The sequence below is a fragment of the Chaetodon trifascialis genome, chromosome 8 (assembly GCF_039877785.1).
Source record: "Chaetodon trifascialis isolate fChaTrf1 chromosome 8, fChaTrf1.hap1, whole genome shotgun sequence".
Classification (NCBI taxonomy): domain Eukaryota; kingdom Metazoa; phylum Chordata; class Actinopteri; order Chaetodontiformes; family Chaetodontidae; genus Chaetodon; species Chaetodon trifascialis.
Window position 1 is genome coordinate 28809353 of NC_092063.1, and position 23590 is coordinate 28832942.

Below are 23590 nucleotides of genomic sequence, written 5' to 3' on the forward strand. Positions count from 1 at the left end.
TCATTAAAAAGGAGTGGGCATCCTTCCTAAAAATAAATGATTCCCCAAAGCCATCATTAACTCCTCTGTAGGAAACAGGGAATGCAGTTTTAAGTTTTCCATTTATAAAAAATAAAGAAAAAGGATAAGAAGCTGAACTGAAATGAAAAATCTAACATTCTGAATTATTATTTTCTGATAAATGTTGGGATTGTACTGATGGAGTTTTACAGGTGTCACATAGATTATGAATAGCCTCTTGTATTGTATCAGTTTTAGTGCTGTGCTGATAGTCTGCTTTTGTGCTTTTAAGCAAGCATTTTTCCACTCATTCTCAGTAATATCTACTTTTAGATCATCTCTCCAAGCATTAAGTCTTGAGTGGGAATTGTCCTTTGATTTGGACCGCAACATACTATACAGTACTGACAACTAGCCCTGAGCATCCTTATTATTTACAGTAATCCTCTCTATAGCTGACATGGGGGGCTCATCCAAGGAGTGGGTCTGTGATTTTATGAAGCTCCTTAACTGCAAATATAAAAAAATGGTTTCTAGGGATAGCGTATTTACAGACCAGTTGATCAAAGGACATTAGTTTTCCCTCTATATATAGGTAATTTATTTTACTCAAATTTTTGCTACCCCATTGTCTGAATCCACCATCAGCTCTACCAGGTACAAAGTTATCATTACCCCATATTGGAGAAAACTGTGAGAGTGTGGACACATGCCCTATATGGCATGTGTCTCATGCCAAACAGAGAGGGTGTTTTTAACAAATTGGTTTTTGTCTGTTTCTTCAGTTTTTTTTACATGGGCAGAATACAAATATGATTGAAGACCTGATGTTGTAGTACGTTCAATAGCAAGCCATGCTGGAGGATCAGAAGTGGAGAAATAAAACATTGCTGTACGCAGCTGTGCTGCCCAATAATACCATTGTATATTAGGAACTTGAAGCCCCCCTCCATCATAGGGAAGATACAACAAGGAAAGTCGCAGTCTTGGACACCTAATGCTCCATATGAAATTTGAGAACAGTTTTCTGAGTTTGCAAAAAAAAAGGTTGTGAAAGTGGGAAAGGAATGGATTGAAATAAATAAAGAAATTTGGGCAGAATTGACATTTTAAGAACATTAATGCGGCCTAACATGGAGTTGGATATAGGCATCCATCTGCTCAGAGATTCAGTTACGGACTGCACCAAAGGATCATAATTGAGGGAGACAATATTTTCAATTTCCGGAGCAATTTTGATTCCTAAATATATAAAACCTTCTTGGGAAGCTGAGAAAGGCGTGATAATCTGCAGATTTTGTCTCTCATTCTTATTCAAAAACATAGTGGTGGATTTGGAATTGTTGACCTTATATCCAGAGAATTTTCCAAAGGTTTCTATTAGACTAACAAGTGATGGTATAGATGATGTCAGATTGGATAAGTAAATAATAAAATCATCTGCAAAAAGCAAGATTATATGCTCTGTTTCTTCTATTTTCAAACCTAGGATTCCTGGGTGCTGCCGGACAGCCAAGGCCAATGGCTCAATAGCAAACACAAATAAGACAGGAGACAGGGGGCAGCCTTGTCGCGTGCATCTATGTAGACTAAATGGCTGCAATATCTGATTATTTGTTAATATCTCGGCTGTATACAGGAGTGTCAGCCATTTGAAATATTTGTCACCCAACCCAAATCTTGCCAAGACTTCCATCAGGTATTTGCATTCAATCCTGCCGAAGGCCTTTTCGGCATCCAATGACAAGATTGCACTATCTTTAGCATCACATTTTTCATATAATATATTCAATACTTTGCGCATATTATGAAATGCTTGGCGTCATAGAACAAAACCATTCTAATCATTAGGGATCAGAGACGGAACATGCGTCTCCAATCTTCTTGCTAAGCCTTCGCAAAGTATTTTTGTGTCGCAACACATTAAGGACAGAGGGCGATAGGATCCCCTTTCTGTAGGTGGTTTGCCAGGCTTTGGGAGATGTTATGGTACAGATGATTCTACCCTGCACCGCTCTCACCCAAACCTAACCTGGTGTTTTGTAGGTCCAGTACCAGCAGATCATGTTGTTCCTCAAAGAGCTGGACCGTCGGGAGAGAGAGATGCTTTACCGAAAGTGGAGACCCAAAGTCCCCATATCAAGGAAGTAAGTTCACACTCAAACTACACACAAGTTCTTTATAGTGGGAGCAGTCTTCTTTTTCACCCTAGTCTTTCAGCTCAGCTGTAACAACATGCCACATCGCAATTCACTGCACATATTGTTTGTGTCATAAAACATTGAATCCTTGAATCAGATCTGAGCTTGAAACAGTGTAATTCCCTGCAGCTGCCGGCAGTGGTGGACGTTTGCCATCCAGGCTAACCTGAGTGAAATCAGGGAGCAGCGGCAGCGAGGCAGCTGGGACTTTGCCCTGCACAGGGCACGAGATGCCCAGACCTACACCAGCCTCTACTTTAGAAGGCTCAAAGGAGTCCCACTGAGTCCTCAGGAAGAGGTAATACACAGAATCAGAATCAGGTTTATTGCAAGGTAGGATTTGGTGACTTGTTAAAATTTTTCTAACCGGCCAGCCCAACAACCAGTGATTGCTGATATATTTTTCCCCCCTTCCACCCTCCAATGGGTGGTGATTTCACTACATCAAGAATTGTAAGTAGATTATAGAAAAATTGACAATAAAATATTTTAAAAATATCTTAAAAAAAAAAAAAAAGTATGAATGAGCTTCCCAGACCTTGTTGATGAGGACAGCTGCAGTTAGAAAGAAACTGTTGTTGTGGCATGAGGTTTTGGTCTTGATGGATCAGCCAGAGGGGAATGTTTCAAAGGCTTTATGTCCAGGGTGGGAGGGATTGCTTATAATCTTTCCTGCTCGCCTCAGAGTTCTAGCAGTGTGCAGGTCTTGGAGAGGTGAGACACTGCAGCCAATCACCTTCTTGGTAGAGTGAATGATATACCGCAGTCTGCTCTTATTGTTCACAGTAACAGCAGCATACCATATTGTGATGGAGGACAAGAGGAATGACTCAATAATGATGGTGTAGATGGTGGGAAAAGACCAGGGTTTTTATACAGCAGGGGATGGTTAGGGATCAGGTAGCCTTGCCTAGCTCAGGTCAGACACAAAGACACACATACAGAGAGAAAGACACACATGACACACCAGGAAGGGAAACACATAAGAAATCCTGACACATTCTTCTTCACAGCTACCTAATGCCACGTTTGCTCGGCTCATCAGCAGCACTTTCAGTGTTAGTGTCCACAATTGCACATTAGCTGCTGCTTCTTCTTCCTCAGCAGTATCTAACATTGTCCGATGTGTGTTCAGTTCATCAGCGCCACTTTCCGAACTTTATTATCTCTGTCAAGTCTCTGACCTCTGTACACTGACCCACAATCACCCAAATTCAGGCCCTGAGGACCTGCACTACATGATCCTGTACTCTGAGCTTGATCTCTGTTTCAAAGGGGACAACTGCACCATCTGCCTCTCCGTTTGTTGACTCCATGCAGAGCTTGGAGCTTTTCCATCTGGAGCCTGTAATTCAGCAAAAGTATATTTATTCTGCCACAGAGTCTCTCTCTACATATCTGACATTTAAGTCTATGTAGATGTAGATGTGAAAATATTCTGGTTCCATGCGGTTTCCTCTGCTGCTTCACTGATGTCAGACTAGAATTAGTGATGATTGGTGGAATGGTGAAAAGACAAAAAAAGGTTTTGTTGATTTTTATTTTGTTTTTGTCACATTTGAATGAGGTGTGTTTTATGATGATAAAATTTGTGTTTTTGTGAATGGAGTCAAGGACCTTTGGCGAGTGTTATAACAGCAGTTTCTGGTTAAATGTCACGGATCTTACTCTTTAATCAAAAGGTCTATCTCGCTCGGGATCCTTTCCATAATTTTGTCAGATACTTATTCTAACAATCTGAGCCTGTCAGTGGCAAAACAAATTTAGTGGATATATATTGATAGTGCACAAACTTATTAAATTAAGGGATTAAATTGCAACACGTTTTGTGGCTGCTGGCTGCTGCCCTCTTATTCAATACTGAAAATCTTAAAATTTTTTTGTCCTCATTAGTCACTTGTACACAAAAACATGGAAAAATAAGGTCCACAATCAGATAACATCTGACCTGAATTCCCCCCTTGCTCAGGCAATCACATTCATTGATTGAAAATGAAATGTAGGTCAAGCCGAAATGACAGCGGCATGTTTAACACATGGTAGAGGACATTATATGTTGTTTATTCTGTAATATGTAGCCCTTTTTTAGAGAAGAGCAGGGGACTGAGCACACAGCCTTAGGGGGCCCCTGTGCTCAGTGTGATGCTGCCTCAGGTGTTGTTGCTGACTCGTACTGCTTGTGGCCTCTGACTGAGGTTTGTCAAGTTTGCAGATGAGTTGTTGTGGTATTATGGTGTTGAATGCTGAACTGAAGTCTCTGAACAGCATTCTCACATATGAGTCTTTTTTGTCCGGGTGGGTGAGGGCTGGGTGAAGGGCAGATGTATGACGTGACTAGCTGTTCGAAGCACTTCATGATGCTGGATGTCAGTGCCACAGGGTGGTCGTGAATAAAGCAGGATGGAGCAGATTTCTTCGGCACAGGTATGATGATGGCGGCCTTGAAACGTGATGGAACAATGACTTGCCTCAGAGAAGTGTTAAAGATGTCCGTGAAGACATCCGTAAGCTCCTCTGCGCAGTCCTTCAGCACACGACCAGGGATATTGTCTGGACCTGTTGCCTTGTGGGTGTTGATAGTGGAGAGTGTCCTCTTCACGCTGGCGGCAGACAGACACAGAGTCTGATCATGGGGAGGGAGTGTGTTCTTCTCTGTTCAGGTTGTTGTGCAGAGAGGTGCTGCACTCGCAGCTCTATGGTGTGGGCTTGTAGTCCGTGATGGCCTGAATGCCCTGCCATAGGCTCTGTGCAGTGGCGCAAGCAGGTAGTGAGAGCAAGAAGGTTGCCGGTTCGATCCCCGGGTGGGGCCTTTCTGTGTGAAGTTTGCATGTTCTTCCCGTGCATGCGTGGGTTCTCCACGGGTACTCCGGCTTCCTCCCACAGACCAAAAACATGCTCATTAGGTCTTTGCATGTTGCCCTACAATCGGCTGGCGACCGGTTCAGGGTGTACCCTGCCTCTCACCCGTTGAAGCTGGGATAGGCTCCAGCCCCCCCCCCCCCTTCATTGATAAATATAGCTGGGTATCATCTGCATAGCAATGAAAATTTATTGAGTGCTTCCTGATAATCTTACCTAAAGGAAGCATATATAAGGTGAATAGAATTGGTGGAACTCCATAGCTGGCTTTACTGAGCACAGAGGAGTCGTCATTAACGCGTACAAACTGAGAGTGATCTGACAAGTAGGATTTAAACCAGCTTAGCGCAGTTCCCTTAATGCCAATGAAGTGTTCCAGTGTCTGCAATAGGATGCCATGGTCAATGGTGTCAAATGCAGCACTAAGATCCAATAAGACTAGTACAGAGACAAATCCTTTATCAGATGCAATTAGAAGGTCATTTGTAACTTTAACCAGTGCTGTCTCTGTGCTATGATGTACTCTAAATCCTGACCGGAAAAACTCAAATAAACTATTATTGTTTAGAAAGTCGCACAGCTGATTGGCAACTGCTTTCTCAAGAGTTTTTGAGAGAAAGGGAAGGTTGGATATCGGTCTATAGTTGGCTAAAACCCCTGGATCAAGAGTAGGCTTTTTCAGTAGCGGTTTTATCACAGCTACTTTTAAGGACTGTGGTACGTAGCCTGTTGATAAAGAGAGATTGATCATGTCTAATACTGAAGAGTCAATTAGAGGTAATACTTCTTTAAACAGCTTAGTCGGGATTGGATCTAAAATACAGGTTGATGATTTTGATGATGAAATTATTGAAATTAGGTGGTGATGGTCAACAGGTAACAGTTTCTACGGTTTCTGTGTTTGAAGACAAAACAGTACCTGTTGACGGCAGGAGCCGATGAATTCTGTCTCTAATAGTTAGAATTTTATCATTAAAGAAGCTCATGAAGTCATTACTGTTCAGAGCTAAAGGAATACATGGTTCAACAGAATTATGGCTCTCTGTCAGCCTGGCTACAGTGCTGAAGAGAAACCTGGGATTGTTCTTATTTTCCTCTATTATTGCAGAGTAATAGGCTGCCCTGGCACTGCGGAGGGCTTTCTTGTATATTTTAAGACTGTCTTGCCAGGCAGACCGAAATTCTTCCAAATTGGTAGAACACCATTTCCTTTCTATTTTCCGTGAAGTTTGCTTTAACTTGCGGGTTTGAGGAGTATACCATGGAGCTAACCTCCTCTGTTTAATTATCTTCTTTTTTAGGGGAGCAACAGAGTCAAGTGTCATACGCAATGAACCTGTAGCATGATCAATCAGGTAGTCAACCTGGGCGGGACTAACGTTAGCATAGGAATCCTTTGTTGTATTGAAACATAGCATTGGATCAAATACTGATGGGATCATATCCTTAAATTTAGCTACAGCACTATCAGACAGGAGTCTGGTAGAAGAATTTTTGCCTACTGGATGGTAGTCTGGTAATATGAATTCAAAAGTTATTAAATGATTGTCCGATAAAAGAGGATTCTGTGAGGAGACTATTAAGTCTTCGATTTCAATGCCATATGTCAGAACAAGGTCGAGGGTGTGGTTAAAACAGTGAGTCGGTTCATGTACATTCTGATGGAAGCCAACTGAGTCTAATACTGAAATAAACGCAGTGCTAAGGCTGTCATTATCAACGTCGCCATGTACATTAAAGTCACCTACAATAATTACTTTATCTGCTTTAAGGACTAAGCCTGATAGAAACTCCGAGAACTCAGCTATAAATTCGGAGTAAGGACCAGGAGAGCGGTAAAGTATAACAAATAAAACTGGCTGCACTGTTTTCCATTTTTCATGAGAAAGAGTGAGAACAAGGCTTTCAAATGAGTTATAGTCGAGTTTAGGTTTAGGGTTGATCAAAAGGCTTGAGTCAAAAATGGCTGCAACTCCACCTCCTCTGCCGCTGCCTCGAGGAATGTGAGTATTAATATGGCTCGGAGTAGTAGCTTCATTTAGGCTCACATACTCTTCAGGACACCAATATTCAGGACCAATATTATGGTCTGATATTAACTCATTTACTAGAACAGCTTTAGAGGACAGAGATCTGATGTTAAGGAGTCCACATTTAATTCTCCTATCTTGTTGTACTATTGCAGAGGTTGTTTTAATTTTAATTAGATTCTTATGTTTAACTCCTCTTCTCAGTACTTTTGGTTTACTTAGTTTACGTGGTCGGGGGGCAGACACAGTCTCTATGGAGTGTTGGGTGGGTAACTGCTCTAATGGAGGCGCAGAGAAGCGTGTAGGACTGCAGCTCTGCCTCCTGGTCTGAACTCTGAGTTGTCAGGGGTTAGGTTCATAAATAAAATCGGTCAGATTTCTAGAGATGAGAGCTGCTCCTTCCAAAGTGGGATGGATGCCGTCTCTCCTAATCAGACCAGGTCTTCCCCAGAACGTCTGCCAATTATCAATGAAGCCCACACCGTTTGCTGGACACCACCTTGACAGCCAGCGATTGAATGATGACATGCGGCTAAACATGTCATCACTGGTCAGATTTGGCAGCGGTCCAAAAACTACGGAGTCCGACATCGTTTTAGCATATGTACAAACCGATTCCACATTAATTTTAGTGACCTCCGATTGGCGTAACCGGGTGTCATTACCGCCGACGTGAATAACAATCTTACAGTATTTACGCTTATCCTTAGCCAGCAGTTTCAAATTTGATTCGACGTCGCCGCTCTGGCCCCCGGCAGGCATTTGACTATGGTCGCTGGTGTCGCTAACTTCACGTTTCTCAAAATGGAGCTGCCAATGATCAGAGTTGGTTTCTCAGCGGGTGTGTCGCCGAGTGGGCAGAACCTGTTAGAAACATGAAGCGGTTGGTGGTGACCCGTGGGCTTCAGCTTGGGACTATGCTTCCTTCGAACAGTCACCCAGCCTCCCTGGTTTCCTGGCTGCTCGGGAGCTATCGAGGGACGGCTAGTAGGAGCTGCACTTGGTCGGTCCGCACCGGCTACGGGGGCCTGGCTAAGGTTTGGTTTCCATGGTGCGGAGCCGAGCTTCCAATTCACTAAGCCTCGCCTCCAACTCACCAAATAAACTACATTTATTACACGTACCAGTATCACTAAAGGAGGCAGAGGAGTAGCTAGACATGTGACACACCAAGCAGGAGAGAGCTGGAGAGGGACAGAGGGAAGCCATCGCTAGCTGCTAGGCTAAGCTGGTGTAGCTAGCAGAGCAGACAAGCACGTAGACAAATGAAATTGACGGTCGCTAAATAAACAGACTTATGGGTGCTTGAGCAGAACTAATGTTACTTTAGAGCGCGGACAAAAGGCTGCTGTAACAAAACACAGAGCAAATTACACTCAGAGGAACAAGAGTGACAAACGCACGCTACTCCTAAGGCAGCAACCAGAAACAGGAAGTGAGACTATACGCTTACCTCAGCACATCCTCCACCGGTTTATGAGAATCCACTTGCCCGGCGATGCGCCGCTGGCGCACAGAGTTGACCAGGTCTGGGGTGGCGAGCTTTCAGCGCACTTTTACGCCGCCGGTGCAGACCAAAATGATCGAAAATCCCAATACGCCGGCTCATTATGCCGACACCTCCCCCCTACTGCGCCGCAACGCCCATCCTGGCGCACCTCTGTACGCCTCAGTTTACCAAAATACCAAATGCGCCGTGCGCCTGCCTGGGCTGATCGAAAGTACCACTGCGCCGGTGGCGCAGCCTGCGCTGCGCCGGCGGTGGAGTCGAAAATCGAGCCCTCTGTATGCTGGCATTAGCATAACAGTGATATAGTCAGAGAGTCCGATGTCTGGGAGGGAGGTGGCTTTGTCTGCTCCTTTGTGAGTAGTGTACACCAGGTCCCCCCTTGTTGGGAAATCAACATGCTGGTGAAGTTTTGGAAGGACAATCTTGAAATCAGCATGATTAAAATCTCTGGCGAGGATGACCTTATGATCATAATCTCCACCAGTGGTGAATAGTGTTTGCATAACACCAGAGCGTCCAGGCACCACGCATCACAGATGAAAACACAGACAGGACTTCAAACTCGGAGTATTAAGCATGACGCTTCTGAATAGCTAGTCAAAAAATGTCTCACTAGAAGTCACTAGAAGCTGGCGGTTAGCCTTACATCATTCTCAATGGCAAAACACACGCTACAACACGTAAGAGTTCACGCTAATCTACAAAAGAAAAACACACAGCTGACTCTTTGTATACTTACATGTCCGTCGTCTGCGGGTATTCCATGCAAAGTTGGAAGTGACCCCTCATTTAGAAAAAGTCTCCCAGCTAATCCTGCCTTCTACTGACACAGGTTGGAGAAACAGTCAGTCTTGAAGTGGTTAGCACACACCAACAGTTTTTTGCCAACTGTAGCTGGGACGTTGCCTTCAAAAATGAATTCAATCCAGGCCGCTTTTCTGTCGACTTCGTCTGGGAGCCAATGGAGTGATGTGTGCTCGTCTTTACAGCCAACAGAACACTTCACATGGTGTTTTCGATAACATAATGGTGGATCTCTGAGAAGGTAGCACTGTATCTGGTGGGTGGAGAGCATGGACGGTCTTATTTCACAGTTTGTATGCGTGTGGCAGCACCAGAGACCCAAATAACACCCCAAATCCCAGAAAAAGTGAGTTTTTCTTTATATGAGACCTTTAAATAGCTCTCGTTCCAGTGGCCATGTTCCCTCCTGCCTTAAGTTGTAGTGCACCCACTGCTTAAAATACCTTGCCTTGACCCTTTTGGATTTAAAAAAACCCATTTCTAAATGACCATATTTGGCAAAGAGAAGGTTTTTTTTACGCAGGGTTAATTTCTTTTCTGATTATAATACGTATCTTTGACAAACTGCATGTCATTGCACCAAAGCTGCTCTCATTTAAGTTACAAACATGCATCTGACTCTGGGGATTATTCACTTGTAATACCCCTTGCAGTGTTCCCCAAGGCACCATCATGGGTCCTCTGTTCTGTGTACGTGCTGCCACTGGTACATACTGTATCATGCCTAAACACAAAATTCAGTTAGTGTTATGCAGATAACAAACAATTTTCTGTCCAATTAAAATCAGTGAAGGCAAAACATCTTGGCTCTTTGTCTACAAATGTCAAACTTTTGTGAATGTAATATTTGACAGTGACCTATCATTTGAAAAACAAACAACAAAAGTTGTCCAATCTTGTTTTCAAACAGTTGTGGACCATGTGATCTCATCTCTCTCTTGGCCTGATCTCAAGAAGGTCATTCATGCTTTCATTTCATCTTGGTTATATTTTTGTAAATCATTGTATTCAGGGTTAATCCAATAATCTCTTGCCTTCAGCTGGTCCAAAACACAGCTGCTTGGCTTTTAACAAATACCAGAAGACAAGATCATATAAGCCCTGTTTTGGCCTCTGTTTATTGGTTACCACTAAGTTTTAGAATTGATTTTAAGACTTTACTGATTAGCAAGCAAGCAAGCAAGCAAGCAAAGTTTATTTATATAGCACTTTTCATAGACACCAGTCACAAAGTGCTTTACAGTTACACAACATTAAAATCAAAATATGTATACGTACAACAGTCATGGATACATGCAATCATATATAGCACCACAAAATGAATAAATGAATAAAATAGGATAAAATACATATATACATAAAATATACAGTCATACAAGAAGCATTAAGAAAGATGTAAAATGTCAGAGTTTATCCAAATGCCTGTCTGAATAAGTGGGATTTTAAGTGTTTTTTAAAGCTCTCCACATAATCAATACAACTCAACGTAGCTGGAAGGCTGTTCCAGAGTTTTGGAGCCGCACAATCAAAAGTACGATCACCACGAGTTTTGAAATTAGTCCGAGGAACTCTTAGCAGACCTGCGTTAGATGATCTTAATGCTTGGCCCTAGTTGTAAGGGTGCAGGAAGTTACTGATATATTTTGGAACCTGGCCGTGTAGGGCTCTGTATTGGCTGTTGAATTCTAAATTTGACTGGTAGCCAATGCAGTTCTGTTAAAATAGGGGTGATGTGAGACCATTTACTAGACCGGGTTAAAAGCCTAGCAGCAGCATTTTGAACCAGTTGTAGATGGTGAATTGAGGATCCATTGAGGCAGGTAAAAAGGGAGTTACAGTAGTCTAAACGCGAGGAAATAATGGCATGAATTAACTTCTCCAAATCATTTATTGAGACAACGGACCGTAATTTAGCTATGTTTCTTAAATGAAGGAAACTAGATTTAGTCAGTGCCTTAATATGAGCATCAAAGCTCAATTACACCAAGGTTTCACATGTTGGAGCAAGTAGAAAGGGATAGGGCACCAAGTTTCCCTTTAATAGGGACATTTATCAGGGGGCAAAAGATCATGACCTCTTATCATCATTTAGCTGAAGAAATTTACCTTTACCTTTAAAGTACTTTGTGGTTTAGTTCCCAGGTGATTGGGCTTTTGCAGTGAGGATCCCTCAGCTCTGCCTGAGGATCTGAGGCTTGCAGAAGCTGTCACATCTTTTAAATCACTTCCAAGAACATATCTTTTTCACAACTATTATTACTGCTACTACTCTGTTTAATTTTCAACGCGTCTTATTTGTTTTATTATTCTTGTTGTTCTTATCTTTATTATTGGGTGTTTTATTGTACTACTACTATTGTACTACTTTAAATTGATTTGATTTGCCTCAGTCCTTAAATGGTTAATGTTTTTATCCTGGTTCAACCATTTGAAGCACTTTGTAACTTTGTTCTGTGATTTATAAGTGCAGAATAAAGACCATTTGTACCACCAGTGATTAAAATCTCAACTGAATGAGTAACAAGGTCTGAGATAAAATTCTTTTAAAATGGATGATGTGGTCTATAGTGTACCATGGAGTGGAATTATCTGAGTCTGTTGCCCTGGACAAAGTAATTCATAGTTGGAGAGCCTCAAATCAGTTAAATTTAATGTCATGTTTGGAGGTTAAATTTAACATTGCCTCATAGATCAGGCCAAAGCTGCCACACTGTTTAGTGGCTTGAGCAACACGGGTATTGGTATAGTCAGATCAGAAAGCTTCATTTAATGGTAAGAAAACATTTGGTTTCAGCCATGTTTCACATAAACCAATCGTATCAAGGCTATGCTGAATTAATCTAATAATTTATCTGAAGACTTTGGTGTTTTCAGAAATTTCATATAGATTAGGCAATGAATTGGTTAACAAGGAAATGAATTAGCATATGAAATGTTAATGAAAATGCTAATTAGTTTCCAGCCAAATGGTTTATCCTGGAAAAGTTTTTCTTATGCCATGCTGTCTGAACATGTCGGACAGACTCTCTTAATCTGATGTTTGCAAAGGTGTGGAGGGAGGGGTTCTTTGTCCAACAAGCTGTACTGATGAACTGTACTGGCAACTTAAAGGTTACCACATTAACTTCATTATACATCTTAAGTCCCCTCATGTTTCCATAAAGTCTGAGTTGTCTGCCCAAGAATAGTCACAAGGTTGCATGTGCTCTTCTTTTGTGCACGTCCTGTGAGGCAATAATGTAACCTTGTCAGGTATTTTAAGATGATACAGTGGGGGAAATAAGTATTTGACCCCTTGCTGATTTTGGAGGTTTGCTCACTTACAAAGAATGCAACGATCTGTAATTTTCATTCATCATATCTACATTCTAACAGTGAGAGACGGAAAGAAAATTCCAGAAAATCACATCATATGAATTTCTAAAAATTGATAACCATCTGATGAGGAAAAATAAGTATTTGACCCCCTACCAAACAGCAAGTATTCTGGCTCCCACAAGCCAGTTAGTCTTTCTTCAAGACACTCCCCCAATCCCAACTAATTATTTACATCAAATACACCTGCCTCACCTCGTTACCTGTATAAAAGACACTTGTCCACACCCAAACAACCAGATTCCAACATCTCCACCATGGGCAAGACCAAAGAAGGAGGACATCAGGGACAAGATTGTTGACCTGCACAAGGCTGGTATGGGCTACAAGAGAATCGGAAAGCAACTTGGAGAGAAAAGATCAACTGTCTGTGCAGTTATCAGGAAATGGAAGAAGCACCACACCACTGCCAACCTCCCTCGGTCTGGGCCTCCACACAAGATCTCGTCTCGTGAGGTGTCCCTGATCATACGAATGGTGAGGAATCATCCCAGAACCACAAGGGGGGAACTGGTTAATGAACTGAAGGCATCTGGGACCACAGTTACAAAAGAAACGGTTGGTAACACACTACGCCGTCATAGTTTGAAATTCTGCAGCACACGCAAGGTCCCCCTGCTCAAGAAGGCACATGTACAGCCCCGCCTGAAGTTTGCCATTGACCACCTGGATGACTCAGAAGAGGCCTGGAAGAAGGTGATGTGGTCAGATGAGACCAAAATAGAACTTTTTGGGCTCAACTCAACTCGCCGTGTTCGGAGGGCAAAGAACACACAGTACAACCCAAAGAACGCTATCCCCACCGTCAAGCATGGTGCTGGCAACATCATGCTTTGGGGGTGCTTTTCAGCCAAGGGGACGGGACAACTCCATCGCATTGAGGGGAGGATGGACGGGGCCGTGTACCGTGGAATTCTGGACCAACACCTCCTTCCCTCAGTGAGAGAGCTGAAGATGGGTCGAGGATGGGTGTTTCAGCATGACAACGACCCTAAGCACACCGCCAAAGCAACAAAAGAGTGGCTGAAGAAGAAGCACATCAAGGTTGTGGAGTGGCATAGCCAGTCTCCAGACCTGAATCCAATTGAAAATCTTTGGGGGGAGCTTAAAATTCGGGTTGCCAGGCAACAGCCTCAGACCCTGAATGATTTAGAGGCTGTCTGCAGGGAGGAGTGGGCCAACATCCCTGCCGAAATGTGCACAAACCTTTTCACCAACTATAAAAACCCATAGCCATTATTGGCCATGGGTTTTTGTGCTGGCCAATAATGGCTTTTCTACAAAACATTAACATGCTGTTTGTCCAGGGGGTCAAATACTTATTTTTGACCAAAAATATGCAAATAAATTCCTAAAATGCATACAATCTCTTATTCAACTTTTTTTGGTGATATTCTGTCTCTCACTGTTAAAATGAACCTATCATTAAAATTATAGACCATTGCACTCTTTGTAAGTGGGCAAACCTGCAAAATCATCAAGGGGTCAAATACTTATTTCCCCCAGTGTATACTTTTGAACACGCTTAAAAAAAAACATTAGTGAACTGATGTTTGCGTTTGTCATTGTCACCTAGAATGAGCTGGAGCGAGTGGAAACGGAGCAGACATTAGAGGAGCTGCAGAGTCTCAGAGAAATTGTCCATGACTGGTTTCGAAAACAGGAAGAGATTGCTGAGGTAAGCTTACGTGATTTATACTGGTGCTTAATGGTGTTTGAAAGTAAGATTCCAACACGTAAGTGGTCTTTGTTGCCTTTGTGGCCATATTGGGAAGATAAAGCCCTTCTGCTTTATGTTAACCCTCTGTTACCTGCACTTTTCTTGCAACTGTTTGTCTGTTTGTGACCTCACAATCAACCGCTTTTGTTGTTAGTTTTTTTACTGTTAGTTAGTTGCAGCCTGTGTTCTTCCTCTGTCTCTTGTTCCAGAATGTGCGAGAGCCCAGCAGTGCCACTCAGCCTTGTTCACCCACCACATCCATCCCCAAAAGCGGGAGCTCAGGGATGATCCAATACCTGCAGTCTTGGTTCCCAGGATGGGGAGGCTGGTATGGAGAGTCTCAGAACGCAGACAGGCCTGAAGAGCTATTGCCAAATCCTTCCTCCTGGGATATTTTAGGTGAGAAAGTCCTAGGAGGTCTGAAGTTCTTAAAATGTTATTCCTGTAGTGACAGGCAGAGAAATGTGCCAGAGAAATCGGGTATTATCCAGGTATTCTGACTGCTGACCCTGATAATATAATTCCTCTTCAGCAGAGACAGAAGACCTGTTTGATTCATTGGAGGACTCTCACACTCTAAACACGTTCACCAGGCGAGATTACCTGTTTGCCCGGTTGGAGTTCTTTCTGGAGAAAGGCAGAGTCACACTCTTCCACCAGGACAGGAGAGGTTACATGCTGCATGAGAGTGGGGTCATCCAGCTGGAATTCTCAGGTACACAGAAGTGTTTAGTCAGATGGAAATTTGGTTTTGGGTTTGTTTTTGGTCGAGTGTAGTTTTTCACAACGGTGAAGTGCACGATTCTGCTAGTTTATCAATATGCGATCAATAGCAATTGGACTTTTTTTTTTAAATCTAACTAGACAGAAATGTCAGTTTTTGGCTAATCCTTTAAATTTTTAATACCTTAAAAGTCAAATCCTGTGAATAATCTGTCCTGCTAATTGAATTTTGCTGCATTTACCACAAAGGTTCTAATATAACCAGAGATACCAAAAGCAGCAACCTTGTTTCATCTGTTTGGGAAGATCTCTGACAGTTGCAGATTTTGTGATATTACTATATACACACTATATTGCCAAGTATTCACTCATCCATCCAAATAATTGAAATCAGGTGTTCCAATCACTTCCATGGCCACAGGTGTATAAAATCAAGCACCAAGGCATGCAGACTGTTTCTACAAACATTTGTGAAAGAATGGGTCGCTCTCAGGAGCTCAGCGAAGTGTGTAGAGGTCGGCAACTTCATGGATGAAAGAGTTTGGTGTGAATGAACCTCACTGGCCTGCACAGAGTCCTGACCTTAACCTGATAGAACACCTTTGGGATGAATTAGAGTGGAAACTGAGAGCCAGGCTTTCTCATCCAACATCAGTGTTTGACGTCACAAATGCGCTTCTGGAAGAATGGTCAAAAATTCCCATAAACACACTCCTAAACCTTGTGGAAAGCCTTCCCAGAAGAGTGGGTGGACCAACGTCATATTAAACCACATGGATTAAGTATGGGATGTCACTTAACTTCATATGCGAGTCAAAGCAAGTGAGCCAATACTTTTGGCAATATAGTCTATGTCTGCATACAAAAAACTCTGGTACCTGCTTTTCAAATGGACCATTTTCAGCTTTTTCTGATTTCTATCACAGTAAACTGAATATGCTCAGGGTTTGTGCTTATGTCCCAACAAAACAAGACATCTTGAACCCTTAATGGACATTTGTCACTATTTTCACACTAATTAATTGATTGAGATATTCTAAAAATCAATTTAGAACAATACAGTAATTCATTCATTTTAAATATAATCAACAGATTTGATTATGAAAATAATAGGTAGTAACAGCCCAAGAAATTTTACAGATGAAAAACTATTGAAGGGTGAGAGAGTTGTACATAATTATCAACTCCCCTCTATTTTTATTTTTCAAAACGTGTAGTTCACCGAGGTCAAGGAGTTTTTTTCTTTTCCCAAAAACTGATTTAGTTGTGACAATAGACTGAGAGCATGTTTACAGCTGTCTTGATTTAATTTACTGTGACCATGTTTCCAAAGGGGTGAAGGTGATTGTGGAGTCTCTCCCTCGTTCAGAATCCTCCCTGCTGTCCGTTAAACTTGGAAGTTTGCTCCTGAGAGACTTAATTACTCAAGGGACCATCTTTCCATTCCTGGTGTCCCCCAAAACGGTAAGCAGTGATGGAAAGAGGTGGGCAAGGAGTTCATAATGTGAAGAAAAGTTTAAAACAGTGAATTGCAGCTCCTCAAGTAAATAATATTTGTGTAAATTTTTTATCTTGTATCTCGCTTTTCATTTTTTAACGTCAGTCTGTTGTTGTAGGACCAAGTTGTTGCGATTAACCAACCATCTGGCCAGTCAAGCAGTATCTCAGGTAAGATTTTTGAAAATTGACTGGTTTTATATGGGCCATCATAAAATAATTATGACAAGATTTCACACATATGAAGAATGGGATAAAATGATGAAGTGATGTCCAAAAGGTCAAAGTTCAACTTCACTGTGACATGATAGTGTCTGCAAAAACACTTCTCTGGCCATCGTTCAATGCCATAGCTCAGGAACAGAAGGGAAGATTGTGTACCATATTTCACTTTTGGTCAGATACTGAATTGGTGACACTAATCTCGAGTGTCCTTCTTGAAACTGTGGTGATTGATCTTCTGTGCTGTAGATTTGTATACAGTCACAGAAATCAATCCTAATGCACTGTGTGTCTCTACTGCAAAGCTTCAGAGAGCTCTGTCAGCTGAAGTGTTGATTAAATCACAGTGGACAGTAGTAAAGGTAGCACTGCCAGCATCTGGTTCATGAGAGTTTAGCTGACTTCACTGCATTCAGCACCAGAGCTGAGAGAATTGGAGCAGTGAGCAAAAAAAAAGCTTTCACTGAAATATTTGTCTCTTAATTTGTTTACTTAGTTTGTTTTGTTTTTGTGTTGTCAGGATGCAATGCAGAGTGCTCTTCATCACCAGTGTTTGAGATGATTTATGAGCGTAATCCTGTGAGGTGTAAATTTGAGAGAAGACTGGAAGTGAACACAAGTCCATTGAACATCATTTACAACCCACAAGCAATCAAAAAAGTGACTGAGTTCTTTTATAAAGGACGAGTTCATACCTCGGGTAAGGACTGAAACTAAAACTACCCTATTATGGTGTACATACATTTTGTTGATTGATGAAATTTCACATTGTAGGCAGATACTCAGCACAGTTTTGTAGAAATACAGTACAGTTGCAGTTGTACAGTTGCAGATTGGATTATATTTAGTTTCCTGTCAACAGGGAATTGTAAACAGTTGCTAAAAGTAAAATTAAGCAACACATTAAATGACTTAAAAAAACAAATTCAAACAAGTTAGAAAAGTAAGGGATGGATCAATGAAGAACAATCCAGATAAAGACAACTGATCAAGCAAGCATTTTTTTCCCCAATCACAATTTTAAATTGTATCTGGAACTCTAGAAATCCATAAAATCTTTCACCAGCACTCTAAAGAAAGGCAACCCACAACATTACTCACTCATCTTCTAAGTTATTTCAAGCCACGTAGTACAAGTATAATTTCTCATTTACTTCTGATACCTTTTAATACTAGCAGATTGTTATATTTTCTACGTATTGCTTTGATACCCAGGTTTTGGCTATCAGTCAGAGATGGAGCTGAGAGTGGCGGAGGCTGCTAGAAGGCAGTACAACAAGCTGAAAATGCAAACCAAGGCCGAGATCCGACAAACCATTGATCAGCTACTAGTGGGAGAGTTTATTGTAAGAAAGATTTACTAAATGGTTACATAAAATAATTGCTATTTGACACCTGGTAGAGCTTGTACCATGTATTAAGATTGAGTCCTTACCACAGCAGCTCGCGCTTGACTCCAGCCCGAGCCCTTTACTGCATGTCATCTCCTCTCTTTCTCCCCTGCCTTTCCTGTCGCGCTCCTGCTGTCACTATCTAAATAAAGTCAACATTTCCCAGAAAATTATCTTAAAATAACAATTTCTGAATTCTGCTTATGTGTTTGCTTTGTAGGAAAACAGTAAGCGCTGGACCATGAAATTGGACATCTGTGCACCCCAGGTCATTTTCCCCGATGACTTCCAGTCAGGGGACTCGATGCTAGTTGTTGTTGATTTAGGCAGAATTCTCCTCACAAACTCTCAAGGTGAAACAATCAACAATTTTACCCCCAAAAATGAAAAGATACATTCAAATATCTCCATTCTTTAACCTAATGAGATTTCTAACTTAGCTGTTACCTGTAATTTTTTTCTTCGAAGATGATGCTAAGACCAGCTCAAAAGCTACTCATCCTGAAAGGGAAGACATGAGTGATGATGAGTACCAGACACCCCTTGCCACCCCGCCAGAGTCTCCACCACCTGAATTAGACATGTCTTTGAAAGAACAGCATAAAAGTCCTGAAATTTCCTGCCTCAGATCTCCTGAAAGTACACAGGCCTACAGCAGAAAGCTCTATGAAAAATACTCCTTGTCCTTTAAGGACTTGCAGATAATGGTTGGTCGCTGTAAGGACAACTGGAAACACCTTCAAGAAAGTGAGGTAGGGCCTACTCATGTGGTGGAGAAGTTTAATGTCCTGGTGCAGCTTGAACAGAGACTACGCTACACATCAGACCCCCAGCTACCTGGGGCTGTGCTGTCAGGAACCCTACCAGACCTCAAGGTCCATATCAACCTTGAGAAGATGACTGCCCTTAGGAGTTGTTTGGCTCAGTTAAGTAGTCCATCTGTAAGTGAAGGGGACAAAAGCCAGGAGAGAGACCCCAATATAAGGTCTCCTGACCCTCTTACCCTCCGCCATGACAAGATCTTTCAGAGGGAGGACAGCTCCTGGAAATTGCAAGGTTCAACCAAGAACCTGACCCAGAGCGTGATGATTTTAGAGCAACACACACGGGAAGTCCTGGTAGAATCCCGTCTTCTATTGGCTGAGTTTAACATTAACTATATGCAGCTTGGCATAGAGAGTGATGGCCGCTACATATCTGTTCTCAAGGTATTTGGCACAAATGCTCATTTTGTCAAACGGCCGTATGATGCTGAAGTCTCTCTGACTGTCCATGGTCTTCTTCTTGTGGACACTTTACAGACATATGGATCAGACTTTGACCTCCTTGTGGCTTCTCATAAGCATCTCAGTTTTGACATACCCACAGGCAGCCTCCGAGAGAGCCAGCCTTCATCCCCTGTGTCATCTGATGGCAGGTCTCCACAGCCTCAGGGCCACTATACTGAGTCATCCTCTGGCATGCCCATGGATGGACTCTCCCCCATCAGTTCCTTTCTGAAAGACCAGGAGGCTCTGATTAAGCTTGAGTATCAGTTTGTGAGTTCAGACTGCCCCTCCATGAACCTGGACAGCTCCCTTCAGGTGACAAGCATGCAGGTCAATAACTTAGACATCATTCTCAACCCTGAGACCATGGTGGAGCTACTTAAGTTTCTCCAGAAGTCTTTCCCCAAAGAAGAAAGCACCTGGACATCATCAGCGCAGCATCATACAAAACAGCCTTACAGTGAGGAAGGGGAGGGGACATACCAGGCCACTTATGACCAGAACAAAGAGTTGACTGTAGAGATCCATCGCCTTAACCTGCTTCTCCTTCGGACTGTGTCCACTGGCACTGTTCTGGGTGCTGAGAAGAAAGGGTTGAAGATTGCCACCGCTAGCATCACTGGTACCAAGGTCAACGTGTCCATGGGCAGTCGGATGGACATCAATGGTTCACTTGGGTCCATGCAGTTGGTGGACCTGACCCCAGAAGGAGGCCGAAGCCAGTTTGTGGTCAGCATTGGCAGTGTTGAGGACAGCTCCTCAACTCTTGGCAGATTAACATTTCTTTCTGACACTGGAGGTTCTTCCTCAGAGGCTTTAAATTTTTGCCTCAGGGAGAAATCCCATGGGGAGTGTTCCTTACAACTTCAAATGGCATCCTTGCACTATAACCACTCAGCCAAGTTCCTGAAGGAGCTGAGTCTGTCTGCCAATGAGGTAGAAGACAATTTCCGCTCCATGCTGAAAAGTGCTGCAACCAAAGTGTCAACTGTTCTAGCCACCAAAACAGCAGAGTACAGTGGTATGGTTTCACTCTTTGAGACCCCGTCACGGAGAACCCGAACTCAAAGTCAAAGCTGGGCTTATCCATTTGAGGATGAGGAGGACTTTCTCATGGAGGAACCAGAATCTACCCTAGACACATTCTTGGTCAAGCTGACCCTTAATGTCAGCATTGAATCACCAGTTGTATCCATTCCCCGTAAACCTGGACACCCAGAGCTATTGGTTGGTCACCTGGGAAGTATAACAATCCAGAATTTTGTTACTGGGCGAGACTCAGAAGGAGAAAGTTTGGAGGTGTTAGTGAAAGATATTCGACTGTATTCACTCAACATGAGTCATTTGGTTTTGAAGAGAGCACCCAAAAGGGATGCTGCTAGCAGCATGTCACCATCCCACAATGGGAGAACCAATCAGGATGAACCACAGTTCACACGTCACGACTTCTTTGAATCCCTCAGCCGTGGTAAAGGTGAGAATGTTACAAATTTATGGACAGGTGTGTTACAAATGCTAGAGTATACAGCATACTTTGTATATGCAGCTTGTCACACAAGTTCACATAATTTGTTTTTCTTCATCAGCTTTCCATATATTGAAAGATACTACTATACAGTTCACCCTGGAGAAAGTCCCACTTGAAGAAGACACCCAGTTTACCTTCCTCACTGCAGAGGAGCCCTATAAAAGCACAGGGTTGCTGAGAGTTGAGGGCAAATTTGTCAACCCTGTTCAGGTATAGACTTTATCAATACTACAATAAATTTAATCCTCTATTCTAATAATGATAAATCACAAGTACCAGCTGTATATTGTGGCCAACTTGAATAAAGAAACACCAGTCACCAATAAAGGCCTTGTAAAAAATACACTAAGATTAGCCTCCATAGCATCGGTACAACAGTCATGTCAGTATTTATTAAGTGGAAATAGCTATTTTAAAAAGAAATTTAGAGTGATATTGATATTTAGAGTGTTGTATAGTAATGCTGTGGAAATGTACACACTCATGAATGAATCAAGACAGTATGTAAATATGGAGAAACGTTGAGTTTGTGTTAACAGAAAATGCCATCAACAGTACAACAGAAAAATGAATATTTAGGAGAATACTGGAATTTACTGTTGTTGAAATAGATAAAGAACCTGCATACTATTTGAGAATTTAAAGTAATTAGAATAGATTGCATTGCAAATCAGCATAAAGCTAGATGTAGGGGCCTTTTTATCATTGACTTAGAGCACAATTTTTAGTCAAAGTTTTTAAAGGTGCTGCACTCCCATGGTAAACTTGCATTGTTAATTTTAATAAAATTTTGATGTGGGGTTACTGATTAGTCACTAATTGTATCAATATTTGACACTGTGGTGATAGGTGTTCCTGTGCAAGCCTGTGTATGAACAAGTCCTCCAGACACTGGACAATTTGTTCCTGATTGAGGAGCATCGTGTCACACCCAGCCAACCGCCTACACCCCCACCGCCAACTCCTTCCTCCACCAGACCTCACCGTTTTCCTGACCCACAGGGAGGTCTGTTTGCAAGGGACCCTCCCCATATCAGCTTCTCCCACTCATCGCTTCCCTCTCCTTTGCCTCTACAATCTCACAAACCCACTCTCCACTCTCCCTCATACACTCAGCTCCAAGTCACCTTGCATGTGGCAGAATTACAGGTCCAGCTCAGTGCTGACCTGACCCAGGGCTCCCAGGGCTTAGTCAGTCTGCGCTTCCAAGATCTTGAGGGAGAGTTTATCAAAGACCACCCTCACCTACTGGCAGTCCAGCTGGCTCTGCGCTCCCTGCTAATGGAGGACCTCCTGGAGCAGAACCCTGAGTCTAAGTACAAACATTTGATGGTGTCTCGTGGAGCTCCCAAGCCCTCCACCTTCAGTCCAAAGGAGTATCTTTCTCAAAGCTGTCCTTCAGCATCCTGTGCTTTGTACCCAGACATGCCTCGCTCACTGCCTGCACACATGGAGGAGGCCCAGAACGTTTTCCAGCTCTACCAGAGGCATCCCAGTACTCCTTCAGCTAGCAGTCGCAAATCCAAGAGAGACCCAGACTGTCCTACTACTCCACCTCCCTCTCCTACACATCATACACTTTCTCCTCAGCCACCCCCAGACTTTGATGACTCCTTAGTTCATATCAATGTGCTCCTGGTGGACCAGAACCATCCAGAGTTCAAAACGCGTTATGGCAGTGTGGGAAGAAGCGTGGATGTTGACTTTAACTGCCTGGATGTTTTGATCACACTGCAGACCTGGGTGGTTATCCTGGACTTCTTTGGTATTGGCTCTACAGCCAATAATCATGCAGTGAAGGCGCACCCTATGTCACCTGAACCTGTACCAGGACATCCTCTGTATGAGTCTGACATCATTGAGGAGGGGACAACAGAGGCCATAAACACGAAACTGGACCTAAAGGTTGGTTACTGGGCCTGGGCGTGCTGCTGAAATCGCTGGGCTGTCCAAACTGGTAGGCTGCACTTGTGCAGTTGGTGCAAATGTTGGTGTGGATACTATTTATTATGCCACACCTACCAGCATTTTAAAGATTGTTTTGATTTATATTAGTATCCACTGTTGGGATGGACAGATGTGCTATACTGCACTTTTAAGAGTGAAACCATGGTAGATATTGTAGCTGCTTTATTTTACAGAGCCATTCTATATGGTAGAACAGCAACCAGTGTGGTGACTCATAACCCTTTTCCTTTGAAAATATATGATTTTATTTTTTTATTCTCTCTATGTGTTTCTCTGTAAAACATTAAGAATGATTTCTGAAGTAAATGCTTCATTCCTAAAGATGTCAATGTTTTTTTTTTTTAGGTTCATTCTTTGTCTCTTGTATTGAACAAGAAACTCAATGAGATTGCCAGAGCAAGTGTGTCCAAGTTAGCTGCTCATCTGGAAATGTTTGGTGTGTATGAAAAATTACAAATTGATCTTGCTTAGATAAAACAATCCCTTCTCACAGC

The 23590-nt window shown here is 42.5% G+C and overlaps 1 protein-coding gene and 1 pseudogene across 4 annotated transcripts in view; one reads left to right on the forward strand and one right to left on the reverse strand.

The window, feature by feature from the left end:
• The window catches only part of vps13d (vacuolar protein sorting 13 homolog D), a 261953-nt gene that overhangs the window by 11157 nt on the left and 227206 nt on the right, over positions 1-23590 (forward strand). For 3 of the 4 annotated variants that reach the window (XM_070967714.1, XM_070967716.1, XM_070967717.1), the window contains exons 9-22: positions 2047-2147; positions 2331-2499; positions 14356-14457; positions 14709-14898; positions 15032-15214; positions 16556-16686; positions 16839-16890; positions 17462-17641; positions 18157-18287; positions 18553-18685; positions 18801-21074; positions 21187-21338; positions 21978-23033; positions 23442-23532. In XM_070967714.1, coding sequence (XP_070823815.1) covers positions 2047-2147; positions 2331-2499; positions 14356-14457; positions 14709-14898; positions 15032-15214; positions 16556-16686; positions 16839-16890; positions 17462-17641; positions 18157-18287; positions 18553-18685; positions 18801-21074; positions 21187-21338; positions 21978-23033; positions 23442-23532 — 4945 coding nt within the window. The remainder of the gene's footprint in view (positions 1-2046; positions 2148-2330; positions 2500-14355; positions 14458-14708; positions 14899-15031; positions 15215-16555; positions 16687-16838; positions 16891-17461; positions 17642-18156; positions 18288-18552; positions 18686-18800; positions 21075-21186; positions 21339-21977; positions 23034-23441; positions 23533-23590) is intronic. The other variant, XM_070967715.1, reaches the window with a different exon arrangement.
• Positions 7433-8299, reverse strand: LOC139334899 (uncharacterized; annotated as a pseudogene).